General features: G+C 42.2%; 1 protein-coding gene across 1 annotated transcript in view; it reads left to right on the top strand.

Annotated features, from left to right (window-relative positions):
- Window positions 1–10,304, top strand: part of TMEM65 (transmembrane protein 65) — a 182,673-nt gene extending 172,369 nt beyond the window's left edge. Inside the window, exon 7 of the mRNA XM_073632227.1 lies at window positions 4,047–10,304. Coding sequence (XP_073488328.1) covers window positions 4,047–4,148 — 102 coding nt within the window. The 3' untranslated portion in view covers window positions 4,149–10,304. The remainder of the gene's footprint in view (window positions 1–4,046) is intronic.
- The last annotated feature ends 13,287 nt before the right edge of the window (window positions 10,305–23,591 follow it).

The raw sequence follows: 23,591 nt of genomic DNA, 5'->3' as shown, positions 1-23,591 counted from the left end.
AACCATGGACTTTATGCATTGAACTGTTTTTACCCACTGTTCCTCTGAGCCTTGGACTTCATCCCATCCTTTTAACCCATTCCTTATCCATTTATTGTATCTGAGGTGTCTAATCCTATGCGCCTATTTTCTCTGTACAAGGTTAGAATGCCACACTTGTCTAAAATTCCTTTGTATTCTGTAGCATTAACATTACCCCTCACTGGAAATACCAGGGACTCAATAATGTAAAGTGGGGTGTCCATATACTTTTGGCTATTAAAGTGGTTCTTTTAGCCTTTTTGCAAAAAAATAAAATCCAGCAGCTACAAATACTGTAGCTGCTGACTTTTAATGCAAAGACACTTACCTGTCCAAGGGCCGTGCCATGCTCACCTGAACCGCTTTTTCGATGGTCTTTGGGTCATTGACACCAGTTTGTTTACTGTGAGCAGCCATCTGTTATGTCTTGCGGCTTCACAGCTGGCTGCCTGCTGTGCATGTGCGATCCTCGCTGCTCTTTGTGAATGGTCCTGCAGCCTTCTGGGACCTGTGATGTTTCCCAGAATGTTGCAGATGGGTGAGAACTTCTGGGGCATCCACACGGCGATCTGGCCAGAGGGTGGGAGTGGGTACCTAGAACTAAAAAATTAGAAGAGGAAGGGTAGGCATAAAGCAGAACTCCCACTTTAGGGTGAAGTTACACTTTAAGTGTATGAACTAATTCTAGCCAGCAGGTGGAATTCAAAAATACTTTTTGTATGTTTACCCGGCTAACTTTGACTGCTTTGCTGGAAAAAACCTGCTGTTAACAGAACATGGATAGCTGAAGATCAGAATATACACATAGCTGAGGAATCAGAGGAGAAACACATTCTCTTTCTTCCCCCTTGCTCTGTAGGACTTCAAACAAAGTTTCAATTGGAGAGAAACTGTCTGCAAGCAAACAGCATATTCTGTACTCTCTCTATAGAAAACTGACAGAACTCACTCACACTGCAGCAAACTGAACTGGATCGCATGTGAACTGGGACCACTTGGAACTCACACTACACAAACGAACTGGCCCAAGTGCTAGTGGGAGTGCACCCTAAAAAACATATAGGCATAATAAACCAATGTAATTTCATTGATGCTATTTGTCACCCCACCCCAATAAATTAAAAGCGAAGTACAGGAATTTTTTTTTAAGAATTACACTTACCAAGGTGGATGCAGCATCTGTCCCCTGCTGGCGCTAAGGCTGAGAACCAAACGATCTAACACCACTGCTTGCTCAGTTCTCAGAGCTTCCTGAGCAGAGAGCTGGTGATTGTCAGTCACCGTTGTCTGCTCTGCACCCCCATACTCACTGGAGCGCTGGGCTGTGGAGGGGGTGGGAGCAGCTGGCTCAGCCTCTCAGCAGCTTGCTGAGAGGCTAAGCCAGTCCAGGCATGTGGGCGAATCCCAACCATATGGTCACGATCTTTCCCCAGCCTGGACCGGCTCTGTGACATCAGCCTACAGCGGAATTCAGCCCACTGTCTGCTGAAATCGGGTCACTGGAGTGCAAAACGAACTGCACTCCTGTGATCCACAGGAGAAGTACAGCCAAATGAGCTTTGGATGTACTTTTACTTTAATTCATTGACTGGCCTATGATATCCAGAGAAATCTGCAGCTGCGCAAAAGTCAGAAAGAGTTCAGTCTTTGATTCCGATTTTATAATTCCATAGTCCAGACACAACCAGGACCTCTGGTTACATCTTCTCATGCTGTCCTTTTTTACTGAAAGCTTGGGTCCCAAAAGTCCGATGACCTGTCAGTGGCGGGCAGGTCTACCGAAGACCGATTACTAATTTCAGGTTGATACTTGCTGGTGCACCCCAACCCTTTACACCTCCGTGGTGTCACTCCACCCTGCATTTTCTGTGTAATCCTGCAGCAGGGAGTGGTTGAAACCATTCTTTAGTATAAAATTAAGCTGGATTTATTAAGGTGTTATTAAAAGAGGTGTAAGATCTAAGAGAGAGCTGGAAACCATATTTGTTGTGGATCCAAATTGTACTTTTTAATGCTTTTAGATACACACATGTAAGAGATCTTCTCCATGTAAATTATATTACCCACTGTATGTGTTAATGTAATAAAAACCTTGTAGTTTGACGTTAGACATGTACAAGGATATTATCTTACTATAGATCTACCAGACAACATCTGTTTGGCTGACAACATTGTTAGGGCTCATTCAGGGACTGCCACTCCTCTGAAAAGCGATCTGTGCTTGGAATGCTTTTCAGCTGTGATTGACAGGCGTTGAGGTGAAATGTCACCACCTCACCGCCTGATTCAACCCTATATTTTCCGCACTGCCATGCCAAAATTGTGTGCATTGTCCGTGGTCGCAACATGTCCCCATAGAACTGCATTAGTTGCATTTAGCACTCATGATGGGCACTCAGAGGTGGCACTGATGGGCACTCATAAGCGGCAGTGATGGGTGACATTTATAGATGGCACTGATGAGCAGCACTGATTATAAGGCACTGACAGGCTTCGCTGATGGGCACAGATTGGCATTTCTAATGGGCACTGATGGGCATCCCTGGTGGTCTCTAGTGGGCACCCTCAATGGGCCTGCACTCATAATCAATGCGCTGATTATCAGCGCAGACCCCTCCTGTCAGGAGAGCAGACAAGCGGCTCTTCTCTACTCTCGCCTTGTCAATGGCACTTTCTGGTTACCATGTGATGAGCTGTAATTGGACACAGCTGATCACCTGGTAAAGAGCCTACGTCATAGGTTGTTTACCAGGATTGGCAGACAGACTGACTGACACACCACCCCACTGCGCTGCGCTCCCCCCCCCCCCCCCCCGCGCGGCTTGTCCTGCTGGTGGTCATATGACGCCCAGTCAGGATAATACAACTACTTTCCGGCCATCATTCTGCTATATGGTGGGTGGGAAGTGGTTAAAGCCAAAACCTTTTTAGTTTGAATAGAGTAGGGAATGGTTAAATCTGCTCATATGGGGCTCGAATTCCATCCGATTCCAGCTCTATCAGACAAAATTTAAGCTATGGTTGGCACCAGCAGACTCAACAAAAATTTAAGAAGCTGGGTGGAAAATTGTCAGCCGAAAGGTGCTGCTTTCTATCAGATGCAACCACTGTTTATGTATTTAAGCAGCTCTGGGCGCTGTCTCGGAAACAAATGTTCAGTGCTAATTTCTCGCACCACATTCAAAACCTACTGCAGTTGTGATCTGCAACGGGTGTCAATGCCTTGCCTGCAATGGATCACATGGTACAGAAGTGCCACATGATCCAGTTGCAGTGCATTTTTTAAAGTAGCGCACGGCGCTACTTTTGGCGTGGACCAGTGCGATTCAGCCTGTTCGAAATGAATGGGCTCAAATGGGCACAGCACCTTCCTGGTGTGAACGGGCCCCCTAAAGACAATAGTCAGCAGTGCCGATTCCTCCATCCATGGTGTTTAAGATCTGCAAGGTTTTATGTTGTGCTATCTGTGTCCCATCTGAGAAATTTCCCTTCGTTTCCTGTCCCAAAGACACAGCAAGAGTCTAGATACGACCTCTCCAAAGTGGTTGGCCATACACTAGTAGATTTTCTAATGAACGTTCATACGAACATCATAGGAAAATTTATCATCAGTGCATTCAATGACATGATGAATGTTGTTCAAAAGTACATAAAAAAAAAAAACCGTTGCTTTTACCATTTGATGTTGGAGTGAATGGAGCAAAAACATTCACCATTATTACTTTGGGAAAAAAATGTCCATCCTGTTCCTTTAAATTTTTTTCGTCCCTACGGTTGAAAACAAATGTTGATTGGACCCCACTAACCATTAGAATTGTTTTTTAACTGATCTCCAACAGCAATAGAAAACTTTAGCTGCGACATAGAGAGAGGACTGCTGCTATCTGAAGCCACACATAAACCACGTAACTTTTTACTGTACTCTCAATGTATCCGCACTTTTTTTTTTTTAACAAAGTTCAACTGACCTTTAAATTAACCCCAATACAACTATTATGTAATCTGTTCTTTGTGTCTACCTGCAGGGTAAAGCAATAGGCGTGGCCATCGGCTGCATTTTAGGAATGTTCCCCTTGTTCTTCTTCAAATCAGAGGACGAGGAGAAAACCGAGAAGAAGAAGAAATGACCTTTTTGTATTCCTGTAATACTGTAGCTGAGCAGAGTCTGCAACCACCACATCTACCGCCGTCGGAGAGGAAAAAATACTACGATTTGTACCCGGGAACAAAACTCCGCGCAGCATGATCCCCGACTCCTTAATGTACTCTTATCCGAGTTTTCTACAGCGCACAACTGGCAGACTTGATACACGTCTTCTGTTTCTCTGAAGGTTTCCCGGTACTGGGAAGTAGTCGGAACTTACTTAGAATCAGGTCCTCTTGTTTCAGGACCCTTCTAGAAACTGGAGTTAAAATCTGCTCTCTATGACACCAACATGGGTGAGGGGGGGGGGTTGTGGGACTTCTAACCTTTCGCTGCCGAGGGACTACAAGTCCCTGTATGTTCTGTCACGGCATGCTAATTCGTGTAGTTCCTTAATAACTGGAGGGTTTTAGATTCCCCATGCCTGCGCTCAACATTTACTTTTTATACAATGCAAAATTATGTATTAAAACCAAGCAAAAATAATCGTAATCAATTGGTTAAACCAAAACGAATCCCAGTTTTGGGCAGATCCTTGTGGGTTGGACCACCCCACTAGCTTTTGTCTCTTGGGGGCTCTGGCAGCGGGATTGGAGTTTCCAGCTCCTCCCAACCTCTGCAGCAAATTCAAGGGATCTAAAAAAAAAAAGACCCTTTCCTTGGATTTATTCTTTCCTTTTTAGTATAGCAGTTAGGGTAGTGAGACTTCCAGGAGGTTTAGGAGGAATGTCAGACGTACGGTCCTGCTACTGGAGCCCCTGATAGATAACAAAATTAGCGACCAATTCAGCCCATGAGAGCTGCCTTTTAGAGGTGATTTTAGTTGTGGATGGACATTCGGTAAAGCTACACAGGAGATTTTTAAGCTCCAAGGACAGGAGATTGACATTTTGCTCAGTTTCCCCCTTTGCATCCGATTGATATCAGGGTGCTGCAGGTCAAGCAGTTAATACATTGCTGTGAAATGCAATTACGAGTACAATTAAAATCTCTTGCGTAGTTTAGACCTCAGCCTTTAATTTTCCTATTGCTTCCATAATTCTATTGCATATCAGTGGCTTCCTTTTAATAAGACTCGTCCTTTTTTCTCTTTGCATGTTTTAAATGTTCTTGCATTCACTCTAGCTCCAGCATGGCTTAAAGGAGAACGCCAACAAAAAGTCACAATTTGTTTTTGGGTGGAGGGTGTTTTGTATCCAGATCAGTGGACTCCTAGCACTACAATTTCTTTTTTTTTTTTTTTTTATCTTTGATACACCGAAAGTGTAAATATGCTCCAAAATGATGGTCAGTGAAGGTGAGGAGCTGCACACGGGTAGTCAACCTAATCATCATTTATGAGAAATCGGCTTTCTTCTCCCAAGCCATGTCCTCGGACACGTTTCACCTTTCCACAGGCACAGTCCTAGAGAAATGCGATAGTGAGCCATGGCTTGGGAGCGCGGACATCCTGAAGCTGATTTCTCATATATGACGATTGGGCTGACAGTCAGTTTCAGCAAGGTTGAGCGAGCTCTATTGGAAGCCGGCACCCAGCAGTACTGGAGTCCCAGAGCTGTTTTGTATGATTGTGCAGTGGAGCAGTGCTCTTTGCTTATTTTAGGGTCACATTCTCCAAAATGATGTTGCTGATTTGGATTGGCTGAGTCGCTCATGACTTGTCTCTTTGGATTCTGGCATTAGGAATAATGCTCATTCCACCTCTTTATAATCCCCTAGCTAGAGCTCCCCTACCACTCCTTCTTCCTTGGCCGCTGCTGCAAAATACTTGGTGCTTCCAATTATAAAGGAGCATGTGTCCTCCTCCCATGATCAGACCAAGAAGCGAATTGCTAGACCCAGGTACTGTCACATGATGGTTGGGGAGATGTAAACTTTCCATCTAAGCTTCATCATCAGGTGTTTTAGTAGCTAAGAAGGGGCAGCAGGGGAACACTGGAGAGGTAACTATAAAGGTGGTCATGGGGTGGGCAAGGTAACGAGGTCTCTAAGATTTTTAGCATTTGAGTTCCCAGCTCTGCCTATCCTAATTTTTTAAAGGGGAATTACGTATTCTAAACTCCTTCACTCAACTTGAAGACTGGAACTTTGTTTGAGGCTCCAAGGAAATATTGCATCAAACATAATCCATGGATGACACAGTGTGTCTGATTCCACCTATATCCAAAATGTCTATTTCTGGGGCACATCCCCTTGCAAAGATTACTGATGGCAGTTTTTAGATAGCCCTAACTTCCTTGTTTGACATTTTTCTCAATTTCCTTCTTTGAATCCTACTATCATGGTCCCCCAGGTCAATATTACCCACCACCCAAAACTAAATTTTTGGCTATGTTTGTAAATCCCCTTTAAGTGGGACTTGATCTGCTTTGCGATGTTATTATGTCCATGCCTTAGTTTTTGGAGAGAAACTACAAAGTTCAACTGTTTACCTGTTTTTTTTTTTTTTTTTTTTGTGTTTTTTTCCGGGGATAAAATGAAAAAGATAATGTATTTATTTTGATGTTAAAGAATGACAAATGTTTGCTTTTATGACAGCACAAGTTTAGGTAGATGTTTAATATGAAGGTATAGTAATAGCATATAGGTATCTAGTAGATAATATTATATTGTGAAAGAAAGTGTTTAAATGGATATTGGAAGCAATTTTCTGTACTTTATAGCAAATACAAATTCAGTCACAGCCCATTTAGACATTTACTATATGATTTAAAAGGCACCCACCCATACCTGAAAGAGAACTGGTCAGGAGTTGGCCAATGCAAGAACTAGAATATTCAGTTTTAGTCCAGCCATAGACGAAGCAGGAAAGAAATTCCCCCATTAACACAGACAGCGTTGACAGGGGAATCCCTCTCGCTGAGCCATTGTGGGGGAGAACTGTCCCTGTCGAGAGAAGACAGTGTCTATTGCTAGTGACTACATCATCCACTAGTGATAATCGCTTATAAAAAATCAAGAATGCTGGTTGTAACCAAGTTGATCTATCCACTTGGGTACATTAAGCCTTCCCAAACATGATTTGAATCTCTGCCAGTTCCTGCTGAACCGTCCGAGATTCTACTGTCTATGGCCGGCTTTAAAGAAGAACTAAACTGTGGAAGCTGTGCCCATAAAACGGCAGGAAGGCAGTATTGTGGTCCCTTTGCAGCTGATATTTTCCCATTGCTGACTTACCATGCCTTGTTCTGTACTGTGCTTGTGTGGAAGCGGCCATCTTGAAAAAGGCAGGGCTTTTCTTCCTTATATCACAGGCTCCAGCAAAGAGGTGAGAAGCATAGAAGCGACATACCCAAATCTCACTATAAGCAATCCTAAACAGCAGTGCCTGAGATCTCACACTACAGATATACAGATATACAGCTATTAGGCTGTAGGTACACTTACATACCAGAAGGGGCGCTGCTATTTTTCAGAAGGAATTCCACACCAAACATACATTTTGTACTGTGAAGGCACAGTAGACATTTTTCCAATTACATAGCAAATCTTCACTTCTTCCCAACTGCAAACTGAGTATGATTTTTTTTTACAGTTACGCACACTTAATAGCTGGGATAAATAGAGTGATTTTGGTCAAAATAATTCAGTTAAAATTGACCTCTTTATGCAGCGTTGAGCTGCTTAGGCAATATTTTGTTGAGAAAGAAAAAATATCTATCCATGTCACAAGCTAATCACCTGTACAAAACACACAAATCACAGATTTATTTTCTGGTTGCAAGGACCACCAAAAACACTGACTGATCAGTATGATCTCCTTCCTCTCTAACACACTATCCCAAACACTAATTATAACCTACTATGCATGTATTCACAGGAAGCCGGGGGAGGATGGCCCTTCACTGATTGGGGGTGGATTAGGGGGCATCCCGTGGCTTGCAAAGCAACTTAAGTTTTCCTGAAGGTAGATTTTTTTTTTTTTTGTAAGCAAATGTCATCTAAGCAGTGACATATTGCTAGAAACTAATTTCCATACAATTGGTCATTTTACAGTTAATTAATTTTGCCGAAATCGCTCTGTTATCCCTACTCAGGAGCTGAAAGACAGTGTGGAAAATCAGGCAGTTGACAAGGCAATAATTGTCAGACTTCAGGTGACACACGTTCCCTGGCACACAAGCTGAAATATCAGACAAAGTAAGCAGATCTAAATAGGAGAAATATAAATCTTTTCTAAGGAAGGTGTTCACTTATAATAATTTAAAGTGAGAGTAAACTCCCATCAATGAATTTTACCTATAGTTAAGCCTATAATAAGACTTATAGGTACAGTAAATATCTCCTAAACGTGCGTTGTTTAGGAGATATTTACTTTTGATGCAGCCAGTGATATTACTGGTGCATGCGGTCTGAAGGAACAGCATACCGTACCATTCTTTCAGAGTCCTGTGCCATGAACGGCGGCTCCCGCGTGCATGCTGGACGGGAGACCGGGTGAAGATTGAAGCGCCTTCAGCGGTGACAGCGCGCTGCTGGAGGGCTTCATTTTAAGGTAGGTTTCACATAATGTGCTAGTATGCCCATTATGACATTGCCTTGCAGGATTTAAAAGAAACAGTGGTTTATTACCGCTTTAAAATGGAATATTCCGATTCTTGCATGAGACCAATTGTGACTAGTTTTCTTTAAGCAAAAAAACAAAAAATAAAAAAAACCTCAGAAAGAGGGATAAAAAATAAAAAGCTAAGATGCTATGTACTGCCACCAGTTGAAGAATCCTGATTGGTGCCCTGTAATGAAGAATACTTTGGTGACTCTACACCCCGGTCTAACTATGTTTTGTTGATTTTTTTTTTTTACATGAAATGTTAGCACAGCCTCTACAGGGAACAAAACTAAATTGAACCCGTATATTGACTAGACTGGGCAAAGTAAAATGCACACTGTACTGCATGGATAATAAGGTGCCCGATGTTGGCTGCCCTGCACTCCCCTGCTACCAAAGCCTGTTATGGGAGCCCCCTAAAATCTTTATATTTAGTTCTTGCTCAGAACCTCCGTTATGACCTCTACCACAGCTGGTGTCAGCCTGGAATGATGATATTGCATTGGAGCAAACAGGGCCCTGATAAAAACTGGGTGAACCCAGGGGAAATATCTGGCAGGTCTTAAAACGTCAACCAGACTTCCCAAGAATCCAAGATGTTTACGTCCCACTGCCCTTCACTGTAATTGACCTACATCACTACACAGGCAGGGTTTGAGAAGAAGGGTACCAATTACAGTAATGGGCAGCAGGATATATGCAGGGCATACAAGGCTAAACATATGGAATTTGAAACCCCATTGGTGGGTCCAAAGAAGCTGCCTCATTTTTATTATGGTTAATGGTGCCCTAGTAGCAGCTTGGAGGAGGAAAGACCTAGATTTGACAGTCCATGGTGGGATTTATTGTTCTTTATTCGGATATGCTCAAAGTTTAAATTTTAATAGCTGCGGGCAGATACTGACACTCGAAGAAAGGGCCTCAAGTTGACCGGGCATGCTGGATTTTATTGTAGCCACACAGGTAAAAAAAAAATGGTGGTTGACACATTTTGATCTAAACTGTTCTTGGATTCTGTATTGCCATTAGAGATGTCTGTTTTACATTCATCCTTAAAGAAAACTTGTCATCATGGTTCCTGATAAAACATTAAAACCACCCAAAATATTCAGGACCCCCAACCTGTGCAATGAATCCAGATTGTTTAAGCCTCAACTTTTCTGACTTGGACATAAGCCCTGCCATTCAACAATGCTAGATCACAAGTTCCTTCAGAAAAATTATAGCACTTGGGCAACCATCCATCACCTGAATGTACTCCTCTAATCCTAGCGGAAAGGATTACCTTAAGAGTAGTTGAAGATTGCCTTATATAGAAATATAGTCCACCATAGTCTAAACATCTGACTAGGAAAACTGACGTCTTCCCGGAGTCCTCACCATCCTATCAGTGTGACAGTATGTGCTTTAGAGGACTTCTTATTCTCTATGATCTACACAGCCTCAATACAGCAAAGTTCTGTGTGTTCAGCAATTCTGTCTTGTTAGTCGGGGGAATGTTTTTCTTTTGTTAAACTGACTCCTTTCTTGTTTTTATTAAATGTATATATGAACAGTTGTCCTGAGAAAATAAAACGGATTTACCTTGTACTTGCACTGTGTTTGTCTTTCTTTGTGTTTCATTCGAAGGGAACCTAAAAACCATAGTGTATCCCTTTGTGTATTTATTATGTATATTTACTTGCCGACCGCCCTATAGCAGATTTACTGCTACAGGAAGGCCATTCTGTGCAGAATCATTTATATATACTGTATGTGATTCTGCCTTTCCACATAGGGGGCGCGCACACACGCCACTGGTGCGTTGTTTGTGCTGTGATTAGTCACAGCAGATGCCAATCAATGGGTGCCAGCCAATAGATATCAGCCGGCACCCGTTGATTGGCGAGGAGAGACACAGGACGGAGCTCTGCCTATGAAAAACGAGGCAGAGCTCAGTCCTGTCAGCGGAGACTTGCTGGATTTTGTTTCCCTGAAAATCAGGAAATAAAATCCAGCACATCCCTTAGTAAAAGCGCCACTTAGTAAACACTGGTTAGGCACACATTCAACCCTTTGATCGCCCTAGATGTTTAACCTCTTCCCAGCCAGTGTCTTTAGTACAGTGACAGAGCATATTTTTTTGCACTGATCTCTGTATTAGTGTTACTGGTTTCCACAAACTGTCAGTGTCAGACTGTTCGCCGCAATATTGCAGTCCCCCTATAAATCGTAGATTGCCACCATTACTTATATAAAACATAACAATTCCAGTATATATAACATAGTTTTAGATGCTTTAACTTTTGCGCAAACCAATCAGTATATGCTTATTGGGATTTTTTTTTAATATATAAAAAAAATTTAACAGAATACATATTGGCCTAAATTTGATTATTTTAGATTTTTTTTATTGGATATGTTTTATAGTAAAGTAAAAAAAAAGTTGTTTTTTTTTTGGAAAAATTGTCGATCTTTTTTTATTTATAGCGCAAAAAAATAAAAACCCAGAGGTGATCAAATACCACCAAAAGAAAGCTCTTATTGTGGCGAAAAGAAATGACATACATTTCATTTATGGACAGTGTTGCACGACCGCGTAAGTTAAAGTAGCGCAGTGCCGTATAGCAAAAAGCTATAGCAACTGGCCATGAAGGGGGGTAAATCTTCCAGAGGGCAAGTGGATATACTGCAAAGTCTGTTTCAAAAGTAATGCAAAAGTGACCAGAAATGTTTTTATTAACTTACATAGGTGGTTCAAATTTCACATGTTGGTAGACTAAATCTTCCTCTATAGCCCGGGTCAGCAACCCGTCGACCGCAGGCAGGTGACTGGTAGATTGCGATCTTGTCCCTGCCTCACCGACCCACAACTGGCAGAGCTGAGGAAGGAAGTAGTGGGCTGCTGGGAACCTGTCAAAAGGCAGCAAAGGCATTCCCTGCCCCCCGCAGCACGCCCTTTGCTTACGTGGGGCGGGGAAAGCCTCTGCTGCCTCTACAGCTGGTAGGTTCAGGCTGTGGAGAGGAAAGCCTTTGCTGCCAATGACATCGGGGGGGTTCAGGCTGCGGGCAGAGAAAGCCTTTGCCGCCTATAACAGCGGGCAGGTTCAGGCTGCAGGGGGGGAAAGCTTCTGCTGCTTATGACAGCGGACAGGTTTGAGCTCTTGTCTGAAGGCACCCAAGCTCCTCCCTGGAGTGTATTGTGCTGATCTCCTCTGGCCCTCCTCTTCAGTCCATCAAAGCGCTTATGGATGACATCATTTGGGATGGATGAGAGAGGAGGGTGGGCTGGGGTGAGCACTAGAATAGTTAAAACTGCCACAGAAGCTTGCATTGCTGTGCATGAGGTAACACCTTTTGTGCCCTCCTGATACCCCCAGTGGTGTGCCTCCTTAGGCCCCCAGTGATGTGCCCCCTTAGGCCCCCGGTGGTGTGCCCTCCTGATATCCCCAATGGTGTGCCCCACCTTAGGCCCCAAGCCAGACCTGAAACGAACCAAGCAAGTCAGCCTTCAATACCAGATGTTCTGCTTTCATGATGGACTCCTGCATTAGACTTGAGGGGGTGACCAATTACTCCCCAGACATGAAAAAATTGTGAATGTAAGTAAATGCTGGTTTTCTGGCTGAAGCTAACTTTCAAAGGAGGCTACATTTATATTTTTACTGTGACATTAGGATTATTATATTTTCTCCGTGCCGTCCTCCTCTTTACTTTTTATTGGGGTCTTGCTTGCCACCGCCTGTGGAAGGGAATTCCTCATCCTTGCCGCTCTTACAGTAAAGAACCCTCTATGTAGTTTAAGGTTAAACCTCTTTTCTTCTAATTTTAATGAGTGGCCATGTGTCTTGTTAAACTCCCTTCCGCGAAAAAGTTTTATCCCTATTGTGGGGTCACCAGTACTGTATTTGTAAATTGATATCATATTCCCTCTCAAGCGTCTCTTCTCCAGAGAGAATAAGTCCAGTGCTTGCAACCTTTCCTCATAACTAAGATCTTCCAGACCCTTTATTAGCTTTGTTGCCCTTCTTTGTACTTGCTCCATTTCCAGTACATCCTTCCTGAGGACTAATTTCCAGAACTGGACAGCATACTCTAGGTGCGGCCGGACCAGAGTTATGTAGAGCGGGAGAATTATCATTTTATCTCTGGAATTAATCCCCTTTTTAATGCATGCCAATATTCTGTTTGCATTGTTAGCAGCAGCTTGGCATTGCATGCTATTGCTGAGCCTATCATCTACTAGGACCCCTAGGTCCTTTTCCATCGATCTCTTCCTTGTTGTCCAGGTAGATCTCGGCCTTTCAAATGTTGCCGACCCCTGCTCTATAGTAACTCTCCTCTTCTTTTTCATTGCAGGTAAATAAAAGATTTCAGGCAGATGCAAGGTGCCGTCATTGAATTCCTGATGAAGGCCGTCCATCATCCACAGAAGGCTACAGAGTGTTTATGGAGATGGCACCATTGATGAGAGCAGTGGTGCACAGACGGATGGAAAAGTTTAAATGGTGTCTCCCTCCTTCATCAGGAATTCAATGAGAGCACATTGCTTCTGCTTGGAATCCATTATTTACCTGCAATGAAAAAGAAAAAAGGAGAAGAGTTACTAGAGAGGAATAGCTGCTCTACCAACATGTGAAATTTAAATGACCAAGGTAAGTTATTAATAAAGTTACGCCCACGCTTGCATTACTTTCAGTTCAGCCCTTGTATAATACAAGTAGATTTTTCCTTTTCCACCACCAGTTTTGGATAGAGTGGTGAAGTGTTAGAACACAATGGTGGTCAACTTGCGTGATGTAGAGGGCCTCAAGTGCCGGTCCTGACTTCACTAAAGGGACAACAAGCCTTTTCTGAAAAAGCGGTAAGTAATGGCAGCCTCCATATTTCTTTCACGGCGGGTTTCTTGTAAGCAGAGTATAGCTAGCGCTAACAGTTAACCAATTTGTTTTACTTGTTGCCTAGAACTGCAGTTTATAAAGTGTATCAAAAACCATAAAGTGCAGAGGAATTAGGACCCCTGCCAAGGTTTTGTTGCTGTCTGTGTCCCTGCTAGTTATATTTGCCCAATTGTCCTGGTGACCCATTGTTACCGGTACTGAAAGTGAGAGAAAATAGAACGTTTTGCGTTGTCCCAAACAGGAATAGGGGTGACATTTTTCAGCGTGGATGTTTTGGAGAGATTTCCCATAACTTCCTGTTTTGTGTTCAGGACAAAAAGTAAGGGGAAATGGTCCCAATGACCAAAAACAAAAAGAAAACCCGGCAGTTTTCTGTCCAGATTGAAAGCAAAATGTGGACATTAGATGTACTTTTACAGTAATTTATACAATAGACGGTAAAGATTACATACTTTTATGTCTGTTAAAATAGTGTTGCTATAATATATAGGAATGGAAATTTGAAAGTGGCTAGTGCTTTTATGATTTAAAGTAGAACTATAGGCAAAATGTTATTTGAATTTTGGATAGAGCAAGGGAGGGTAGTACCCCTGTCCATTCATTTCTGATGGCAACGGCAACAATTTTACTTCCTGTCACATAGCCAAGCAGGAAGTGAGAGGAAATCCATGTAAATTAAGGGAATTCCTTGGGGACCCCTAGGTCACCAGAACTAGTGACCACAATACTTTTCTAAAGACAACCCAAAATTTTGGGATTTTATTTTACTTTTACTTTCACTTTTACAGATAATGGTAAACGTGACAAATAGAGAGAGTGAATATCCTAAACTGGGGCACAGACAGCAATAAAAACTGACAGGGGCTTTAATCTATCTCTACTCTATCCAAAACTGAAAAAAAAGGTTTGCCTTTAGTTTAAGGTGTTTTAACACTTCACTGGCTGAGTGCTTGTTCCAGGACAGTGACAGTACAATCCCCAAACAGTAGCCAGCAATCTTAGTTTTTTTTTGTTTTAGATAGAGTGAAAAGAGCTATACCTTTAGCTTGATAGCACTGAATTTTCTGGTTTATTTATTTTTATTGCTGTCTGTGCCCCTGTTAGACTTAATGTACACGAGACGTTATGACAACATCTCCTGAACGATTTAACTTGATAGATAGTAACCCGCGTTTATATATTTTTTTTTTTTTCAAAATAGCCAAAAATGAAAAACGCCTGTAAACAAAACGCGGCTAAATGCGAGTTACTGCGTTTAGACGTGTTTGGCGCTTGATGTAAGCCCCCCTATCCTTTTCAGCCAAGGCAGCTGCCATGTTTGCCTCTGTTTAATCTACAACTGCCATGATGCTGCACATGTGATCAGTTATGACGCCAGCCATTGGATGGTTTGACAGTTTGGTTGAGAGCACAACCAATGGGAGAGTTACATTTCCGGCACGTGCCACTTTTAAGGAGAGTTTCTATTTGTCCTGTTTACCATTAATCGTCAAGTGTGAAAATTAAAGAAAATCCCAAATTTTGAGTTGTCTCCATAACAGAAATTGAGGGGGAATCTTCCAATGGGGACACTGGTTCGTATTGCCAATGGTAGTTCTCTAGATTATTATCCTTGAAGTGGGCATATCTATAAAGTATCAGAGGTCTGTTACAGGATATTATTATGCGTTTATTCAGTTACCCATTCATCCAATGTACAACAATTTTAACCTTCACTTGCCAACCAGGCCTCTTCTGGCACTTTTTGTTTACAAGTTTAACCACTTAAGCCCTGGAAGGATTTACCCCCTTAAAACCTTTATCACCTTTGTTTTGTGAGTATATTTATCGTTGCCTATTTTTAACAAATATCAGTTGGATAATGCACTAGGCCAGTGTGCCCTCTTCCTTTTATTCCTTTCTGCAGTGCTGCAGCCCCAGTCATAGAGGGCAGCAAGGCTATCAAGGAATATCCACATATGCATAGTGGGACAGTCACTATTGGGTCCATTCATGTATGTGCAGGAGTATTGAGAATCTGTGGCAAGACTTGAAAATTGCTGTTCACAGACGCTCTCCATCCAATCTGACAGAGCTTGAGCTATTTTGCAAAGAAGAATGGGCAAAAATGTCCCTCTCTAGATGTACAAAGCTGGTAGAGGCAAACCCCAAAAGACTTGCAGCTGTAATTGCAGTGAAAGGCGGTTCTACAAAGTATTGACTCAGGGGGGCTAAATACAAATGTACCCCACACTTTTCACATATTTATTTGTAAAAAAATTTGAAAACCATTTATCATTTTCCTTCCACCTTACAATTATGTGCCACTTTGTGTTGGTCTATCACATAAAGTCCCCAATAAAATACATTTACGTTTTTGGTTGTAACACAACAAAATGTGGAAAATTTCATGAGGTATGCATGCTTTTTCAAGGCACGGTAAGAGATCCAGAAAGCAGGGATGAAAAGAAAAAAGAGGGAAATGAAAGTAAGGAAGAGACAGAAAGGATAGGAAGATAGAGCTTGTCACTCCTGGGTATAAAGAGAGTCATGACCACAAGCGGAGAAAGGTCTATAGAAGCTCATGGAGGATCTTCTCTGAGATGCCAAGGTTCCCAAACTGCCCAGTGTCAGTCTATCTTATCAGCCAGACAAACCTTTAGGGACTCTATGATTTCTACATCTTTGATCCTAGCATAGAGCTCGGTCGAAGTTGGCGGTGTTTGCCCTTTCCATGGGAGGGCTATCAAACATCTGGCCACCGTTATGATGTGACTGGTCAGTTTCTTGGCTAGTCTAGGTAATTTGGGGTGGAGTAGCCCTAAAAGTAATTTTTTTGGGTGGAGGGGAATATCTACATTGAATAGTTGGAGGAGGAGATCTTTTGCCAATAGATATGAAGCAAAGTGCCATGGTCTCTACGACACCTCCAGCAATGATCTGAAACTGATGGGTATATAGCATGTAGGCAAGTGGGGGACATGTACCAAAAAAATTGCACTTTGTATGCATTTTCCTTATAAAGAGTACAAGTAGAGCTTTTGGCTGATCGGGCCATATGATCTGCCACTGTTCAGTGGAGAGCTCTTCCCCAAGAGCCTGTTCCCATTTCAGCATATAACTATGTTTGTTCTGAGAGTCCATATTATATGTATTTAATAGTTTACATATATCCGAGACTAAGCTTTTTTGTGACAAGCCAGAAAGGGTTAATTGCTCTAATGGGGACAATTTGGAAAACCGAAGGTTAGGTGCGAAAGATGTGCATAGTGACATATTTGGAAATAGCCAAAAAAAAAGCTCCATGGGGCAGGTCATGCTTCTCTGAGTTCCTTAAAGGAGCGTAGCGTACGTGTTACAGGGTTCACTAGGTGGCCATAGTGAAAGAGGTTCCTCATCAGCCATGGGGAAATCATTTTGCTGAGTAAGACTATCCAGCAACTTAGGATTGTAAGGGAAGGCTGTCAGTAAAGAAGCTTCAGATTGGAGGAGGTGTGTTTGTTTTAACTTTCGCCAAATATTGCGCAGTAAGGCCATAGTGTGCAATAGAGAGGCAGAAGGTATTTCAGCATCAGTATTCCACAATAGGTTATTCGGGTGAATAGAGGCTAGCTATAATTTAGCTATTTCAGTCCAGCGGATATACGCCAGCAGGATAGCACAAGAAGCTATGGCCCTCAGTTGTGCTGCATAATAATAGTGTATGAGGTTAGGGAAAGCTAAACTCCCCTCATTCTGAGAGGCAAAGGACCGAGTGAGCCATCCTGTGTTGTTTATGGTTCCATACAAAGTTCGAAAGATCTGCCTGAAGTTTCTGAACCTGCATCAGGGGAATAGGTACCGGTAAAGTCAGGAAACAATACAGAATCTTGAGCAGAATCATCATTTTAACTGATGCTCTATGACTCAGTCAAGAGATTCGGTAGTGTCTCTATTTGGTTAAAAGGGATCTGATGGATGCAAAGAGAGGTTTACACGTTAATAAACTTTAAAGCAAAAAAAAACAAAAAAAAACCCACAATATATACCCAATTGACTGAGGACGTCACCCTGAGGAAATCACGTGACTAGTGATGCAACGTGTTGGGAGAAGCCTGTGACGTCAGTTCCGGTGTCTCAGAGACCCGGAAAACGGTGAGAGAATGGTGAGCTGTATTCACTGCAGAGTTATTCAGATTGATGCTATTTTTACAAGACGTTCAAAATGAGAGTGTATATAGAAATTAATTTTAATAAAGATAGAAGGTTTTGACATACTGCACAATTAGAAGTTTTCTTTTTATTTAAATAACTCTTGTAGAAAGGAGCCATTTCCCTGGAATAGGGGACCTATATGTAGAGGAGGATCAGAGGGTATATAGAAATGAAATAACCCTATTTGAATAACCAAACTGTGATTATTGACCTTTAAGGTCAAAACATGATGGTGACCACGTAGTGCACACAGAAGTGAATAGATGGTGGTTGGACTTTTAAGAGGAACAGTCACTAATACAAGCATCTGGGAGCAAGGATTGTTTTTTTGCTGATTGGAATACCACACAACAGTTGATTGATGGACATTTTACAATATCACCTAATATTATAGTGAATTGCCACTCTCACTAGCATTTGGGAATAAGTAACCATTTTTGTTTGGTGGTTGATATATTTCACTATGGTGTTTTGTTGAACTATTCTTAATTGTACTGCACTTATATTGTCTGTTTTTCAATTTATTGGTATTTGCACTAAGGAGTGATTATTTGATAAACCCAATAATATTGTTTGTGATATACTGTATATAGAGTTTTTTTTTATCAATTTTCTGTGTTTTTTTTTTTTTAGAACAACACAACACTGTTTTATTTAATTTTGTTCTTTTTAAAGTGATTGCGTGCACTTTGATTAGTGGTAGCAGCAGTTTGGCATTTAATATATTTTTTGGCACATTTTATTCACTCTTTTAGCAGCGCATGAGTAATTATTTATAGTTTCCCACTAAAGGAATATTTTTACTTCTTCAGCATTGGATCTCTGCTCTCCGTCACACATTTACCTATCCATTCCGCAAGACTTTGAGCACACGTGCCAACACACCCTAGGTTCCTCCCGTCCAACCGTCTTCAGGATCCCTCACCTATATGTGTAGCGCTGGTAGATTCGCAATCTACCGCATGTTAGGTAAATTTAGTAAATTGTGCGTTAGGAAGGTTAAAGTTTGCCTCTGTTCCAGCTTGGCTGACGTTGTGTGTGTTTCCGTGTTGACCGGTGGGTGTCGCTGTTACCACTGTTCAGGGTTGGAAAGGCAACGTGTTGAAGCGAATGGATGCTCCTCTGTCCCGGAGGCACGCTCGGTGGAGGTGGTCCTCCGAGTTGCATTCTGGGCGAGGGTATTTATGGGACAGACGCCATATTTTGGGGTTTTTTTACAGCCACCTGCTAGCCCTCCTGGCCGACAGGTATGCGTTAAGGAGTTACCTCGTGGTCCTCCGATCGGGAGGCCCATGATACAGCAGCGCAGGGGTGGGTCTAGAGGCTAGTCTGGAGCCTACAACCGCGGCCGGGGAATGGTCCTGAGCTGTCGGTGCTGTGTGACGAAGCTGGACAACCGAGGAGATCCAAGGGTCGTCTTCCGGTTCCTGTTTCCTGGTTTGGTGCTTGACCCTCTGTCGGTTCCACCTTGCAGACACTTGGGTTCCATTCTTCCCCCCACAGCTCAGCACCCACCAGCCGAGGATCACACATTGTGGACAGCCTCCCCCCAGCGCTTTGGAACACCTTCGGATCCTGCATTGGAAGCAGCTGGCATGATGTCTCTGGACCACCTACTTTGCTTTTATGTGCCTGATTTTACTGAACCATTGTGAGTAGCCATTTGGCCATTGTTTTTACTATTTATATTAAAATCAATTTTTTTGATACTGCACTTAGATTGGCGCACCTTGTCTTTTTCTACTGCTGCTTTGCTGGTGATACTGATGGAGTTATTGCAAACAAATTTTCAAAGGCTTTTTTTTTCTAGTGATATCAAGAATAATATTATTATGTTTTATTTTATTTTATTTGGGCAAGTTACCACAACACCATTATCCTGTAGTTTTTTATATCAAAGATACAACTATGTTGGTGTCCCTTCCTAATTTTACATTGTATTTTTTTAAATGTAACTGCCTACTCCCAAACTGTCATTTGAAGTAAAACACATAGCCAAGTATTATTCTACACAATTTTTTTATTGTGCATTAAAAAGAGAAAACAAATAAAATTAGACATGCTATCTGCCAATAGAACTTAACCAAAAAGTGCATTCTATGCATTCAAAAATATAGAAAATATAACAAATCAAATTATTATTCAACCAAAAAAATAATGTCAAAGCAATAACTCCCAAGGCCAATAATAAATAACACTTCATCTCCTCCAATTCCGCAACATGGCTAGTTGACGAATGGCCATTCAGAAACGAACCGAAAAGCGCTAAATGAAAAACGCGAAAAAGAAAAGCGCGATTCAACACTCACCAAACTTCTACTAACATGAAATTAGCAGAAGGAGCCAAAAGGGTGGCGCTAAAGAGCTGAAAAACCACGTAGTACGTCTTGTACGTCACTACGTTCGTAATTGTTGGCCAACATTTGTATGACCGTGTGTATGCAAGACAAGTTTGAGCCAACGCCCTTCGGACAAAATTCCACGGTTTTGTTGTCGGAAAGTCCGATCGTGTGTACGGGTCTTTAGTGTGCATTTAGCCAAAATGCAAACACCCTTTTTTTAAGTTATGGGTAGAGTAGGGCAGGATTAGAACCTCTGTTTTTTTTTTTTTATTTATTTTTTATATTGCCAATGTTTTTACTGGTGTCGGTGACCGAAAGTGATAGTCCAAAATGTTATGATGGTCACAGGAACAGGAGGTGAGAGGGAATCATCCATTGGGGACACCAGTACAGGACAGTAGGACTTCCCCACACTTTGGAGAGCACCCTGTTACTCTGGAATGGAAGGAGACATGAAAATGCCCTGATAGGACACCACAAAAAAAAAAAAACATTCCCCAGTTCGAAACTAAAAAACAAGTGTTGACTATAGATATATTGCTTTGCTACAATTTAGCGTCTCAGTCGGCTTATCAATGAGTTCTGTAACATGCAGATATGGTTTTATCAGGTGACATTTCGATCACAATTAGGCTAAACCTAACCTGGAGTAACTGTAGCCATTGTGACATCTACTGGCTGTCAGGTGGTATTACACAAGAGTTGTATTTTTGACATTGAATTTAAAGCAGAACTAAACTCTGCAATATACTCACCTCCAACTTCCAAAGATGTGATGGTTACATCCCTTGCCGGCCGAAGTCATCTTCTTCCCTGGCTACTTCCAGGTGCTGGGTTTTCAGCCTCTTGATTGGCCAGCTGGGGATGGCATCATCCCATACAAGCACGTAGGAGTCAGTCATTCTGGCACAGCTGGAGTATGCCCGAGAATGTAAGCTAAGCAGCAGGTAAGATTGTCTTAGGCCTAGTTTGACACTGATGTGGCTCTGCGAGCCGCGTCTTGCATGGGTACGGCAACTCGTTTATTTAAATAAATCGCAGGGTCCCTGCTCCATTTTTGGAATCGCAGCCAACATGGGAATTGCAAGTGCAGGTTATTTTGGCTGTGGGAACAGTTTACGGACCCGCAGCGGAAACCACCTGCACAGACGTGAACCTTGAGAGGAGATATGATAGCGATATACATATACCTCAATGGTGATCCCAGCATTGGAAGAAAACTATTCAGTCTCAGGGAGTGTAAGAAGACACGGGTCACTCAATGAAATTGGATGAGAAGCAATTTAAAGTGGTTGTAAAGCCTTAAGGTTTTTCACCTTAATGCATTCTATGCATTATGTTGAAAAACCTTCTGTGCTACAGCTCCCCCCCCCCCCTTTTTCTTACCTGAACCTTTTTCTTACCTGAGCCTGAGCAGCTCCAGCCGCTTTCGCTCTCCTCATTGGTCATATTGATAGCCGCAGGAGCCATTAGCTCCCGCTGCTGTCAATCAAAAGCTGTGTTGCAGGGGGTGGGGGGCGGGGCTGAGTTTGTCAATGGACCCAGCAGCGGGACTGGGAAGCAAGCCCGCATGGGTGCCCCTATGCAAGTGGCTTTCCATGGAGGCACCTGATAATAAAGGAGGGACCTGGAGCGCCAGCGGGGGACCACCGAAGAGGAAGATCGGGGCTATTCTGTGCAAAACTATAGCATAAAGCAGGTATGTATGTTTGTTGTTAAAAAAAAAAAAAGCATTGAACGTATACAGCCACTTTAAACTTAAGCTGCCTAGGGAATTTTTCGCTGTCAGGGCGTCAAGAATGTGGAACTCCTTTCCACAACTGGTGGTGTCAGCGGGAAGCATTGATAGTTTTACTGACTCTTGGATGGGCATCTTAGTGAACACAACATACAGAGATATGGGAAATGGTTATTGACATGAACACACATACACCTACACAGGTTGAACTGGATGGACTAGTGTTTTTATTCTACCTTAACAACTATGTAACCTAGCCTTTTGCAGAAGAGACATAGTGGGGTTGATTTACTAAAACTGGAGAGCGCAAAATCTGGTGTAGCTCCGCATACTAGCCAATCAGCTTTCATGTTTTTTTTTGTTTTTTTTTGTCAAAGCTTAATTGAACAAGCTGAAGTTAGAAGCTGATTGGCTACCATGCAGAGTTGCACCAGATTTTCCACTCTCCAGTTTTAGTAAACCAACCCAGTTTGTTTCTTCTGCAATAAAGAGCTGCCCACTTGCAATTTTTAACCACTTCAGTCCCTGAAGATTTGGCTGCTAAATGACCAGGCCATTTTTTGCAAGTCGCTTTAACTGACAATTGCGCGGTTGTGCGACCTTGTACCCAAACAAAATTGATGTCCTTTTGTTCCCACAAATAGAGCTTTCTTTTGGTGGTATTTGATCATCTCTGCGGTTTTTATTTTTTGCACTGTAAACAAAAAAAGAGCGACAATTTTGAAAAAAACACAATGTTTTGTACTTTTTGCTATTATAAATATCCCCCTTTTTTTTCAAAAAGCTAATTTTTTCTCAGTTTAGGCCAATATGTATTCTACATATTTTTGGTAATAAAAATCGCAATAAGCATATATTTATTGGTTTGCGCAAAAGTTATAGCGTCTACAAAATAGGGGATAGATTTATAGCATTTTTATTATTATTATTATTTTTTTTTTACTAGTATTGGCGGTGATCTGCGATTTTTATCGTGACTGCGACATTATGGCGGACACATCGGACACTTTTGACACATTTTTGGGACCATTGGCATTTATACAGTGATCAATGCTATAAAAATGCAATGATTACTGTAAAAATGTCACTGGCAGTGAAGGGGTTAACACTATGGGGGCGATCAAGGGGTTAATTGTGTTCCCTGCTACGTGTTCTAACTGAAGAGGGGAGATGGGACTTGCTAGGGGAAGAGATAGATCGGTATTTATACTTTGTATGAACACACGATCAAGTCTCTTCTCCCGTCAGAGAACTGGGATCTCTGTGTGTTTACACACAGAGATCCCGGTTCTCAGTGTGTCACGAGCGATCGGCTCGGTCGCGAGCAGCGGGTGTGCGCACGCACGCGTGCCCCTAGTGGCCACAATAAGAAGCAACGTAACATGACGGCAATTGGCGCAGCCATGCCATGTCCTGCGCTAGCTGGTCGGCAAGCGGTTAATATGTTAGGTTTAGTTCTGCTTTAATTAGGCTTTTGTTACAATGAAAACGTATTATTTTAGAAAGCTGCACAGGGGGTGCTGCCTATAAAAGAGTTTGGGGGGCCGTTCATAGCAGCAACATAAAGGAGCAATGCATTGTAATGATCCATCACACTTTTTCGTTTTTTTGTTTTGCAAGTTTATTAAAATGTTACAAAATAGCATTTCATTCATCTTTATGAAATGTAGTGTGCTACGATACAGTCCAGTAATTAAAAAATACAGATTCTCCTACTTTTTTCGAAGTACAACCCCACAGAGAG

This window comes from Aquarana catesbeiana, linkage group LG05 (assembly GCF_042186555.1).
Source record: "Aquarana catesbeiana isolate 2022-GZ linkage group LG05, ASM4218655v1, whole genome shotgun sequence".
In the NCBI taxonomy this organism is placed as follows: domain Eukaryota; kingdom Metazoa; phylum Chordata; class Amphibia; order Anura; family Ranidae; genus Aquarana; species Aquarana catesbeiana.
The sequence above is the reverse complement of the archived record's forward strand: the minus strand, read 5'-3'. Positions and strand labels throughout refer to the sequence as shown.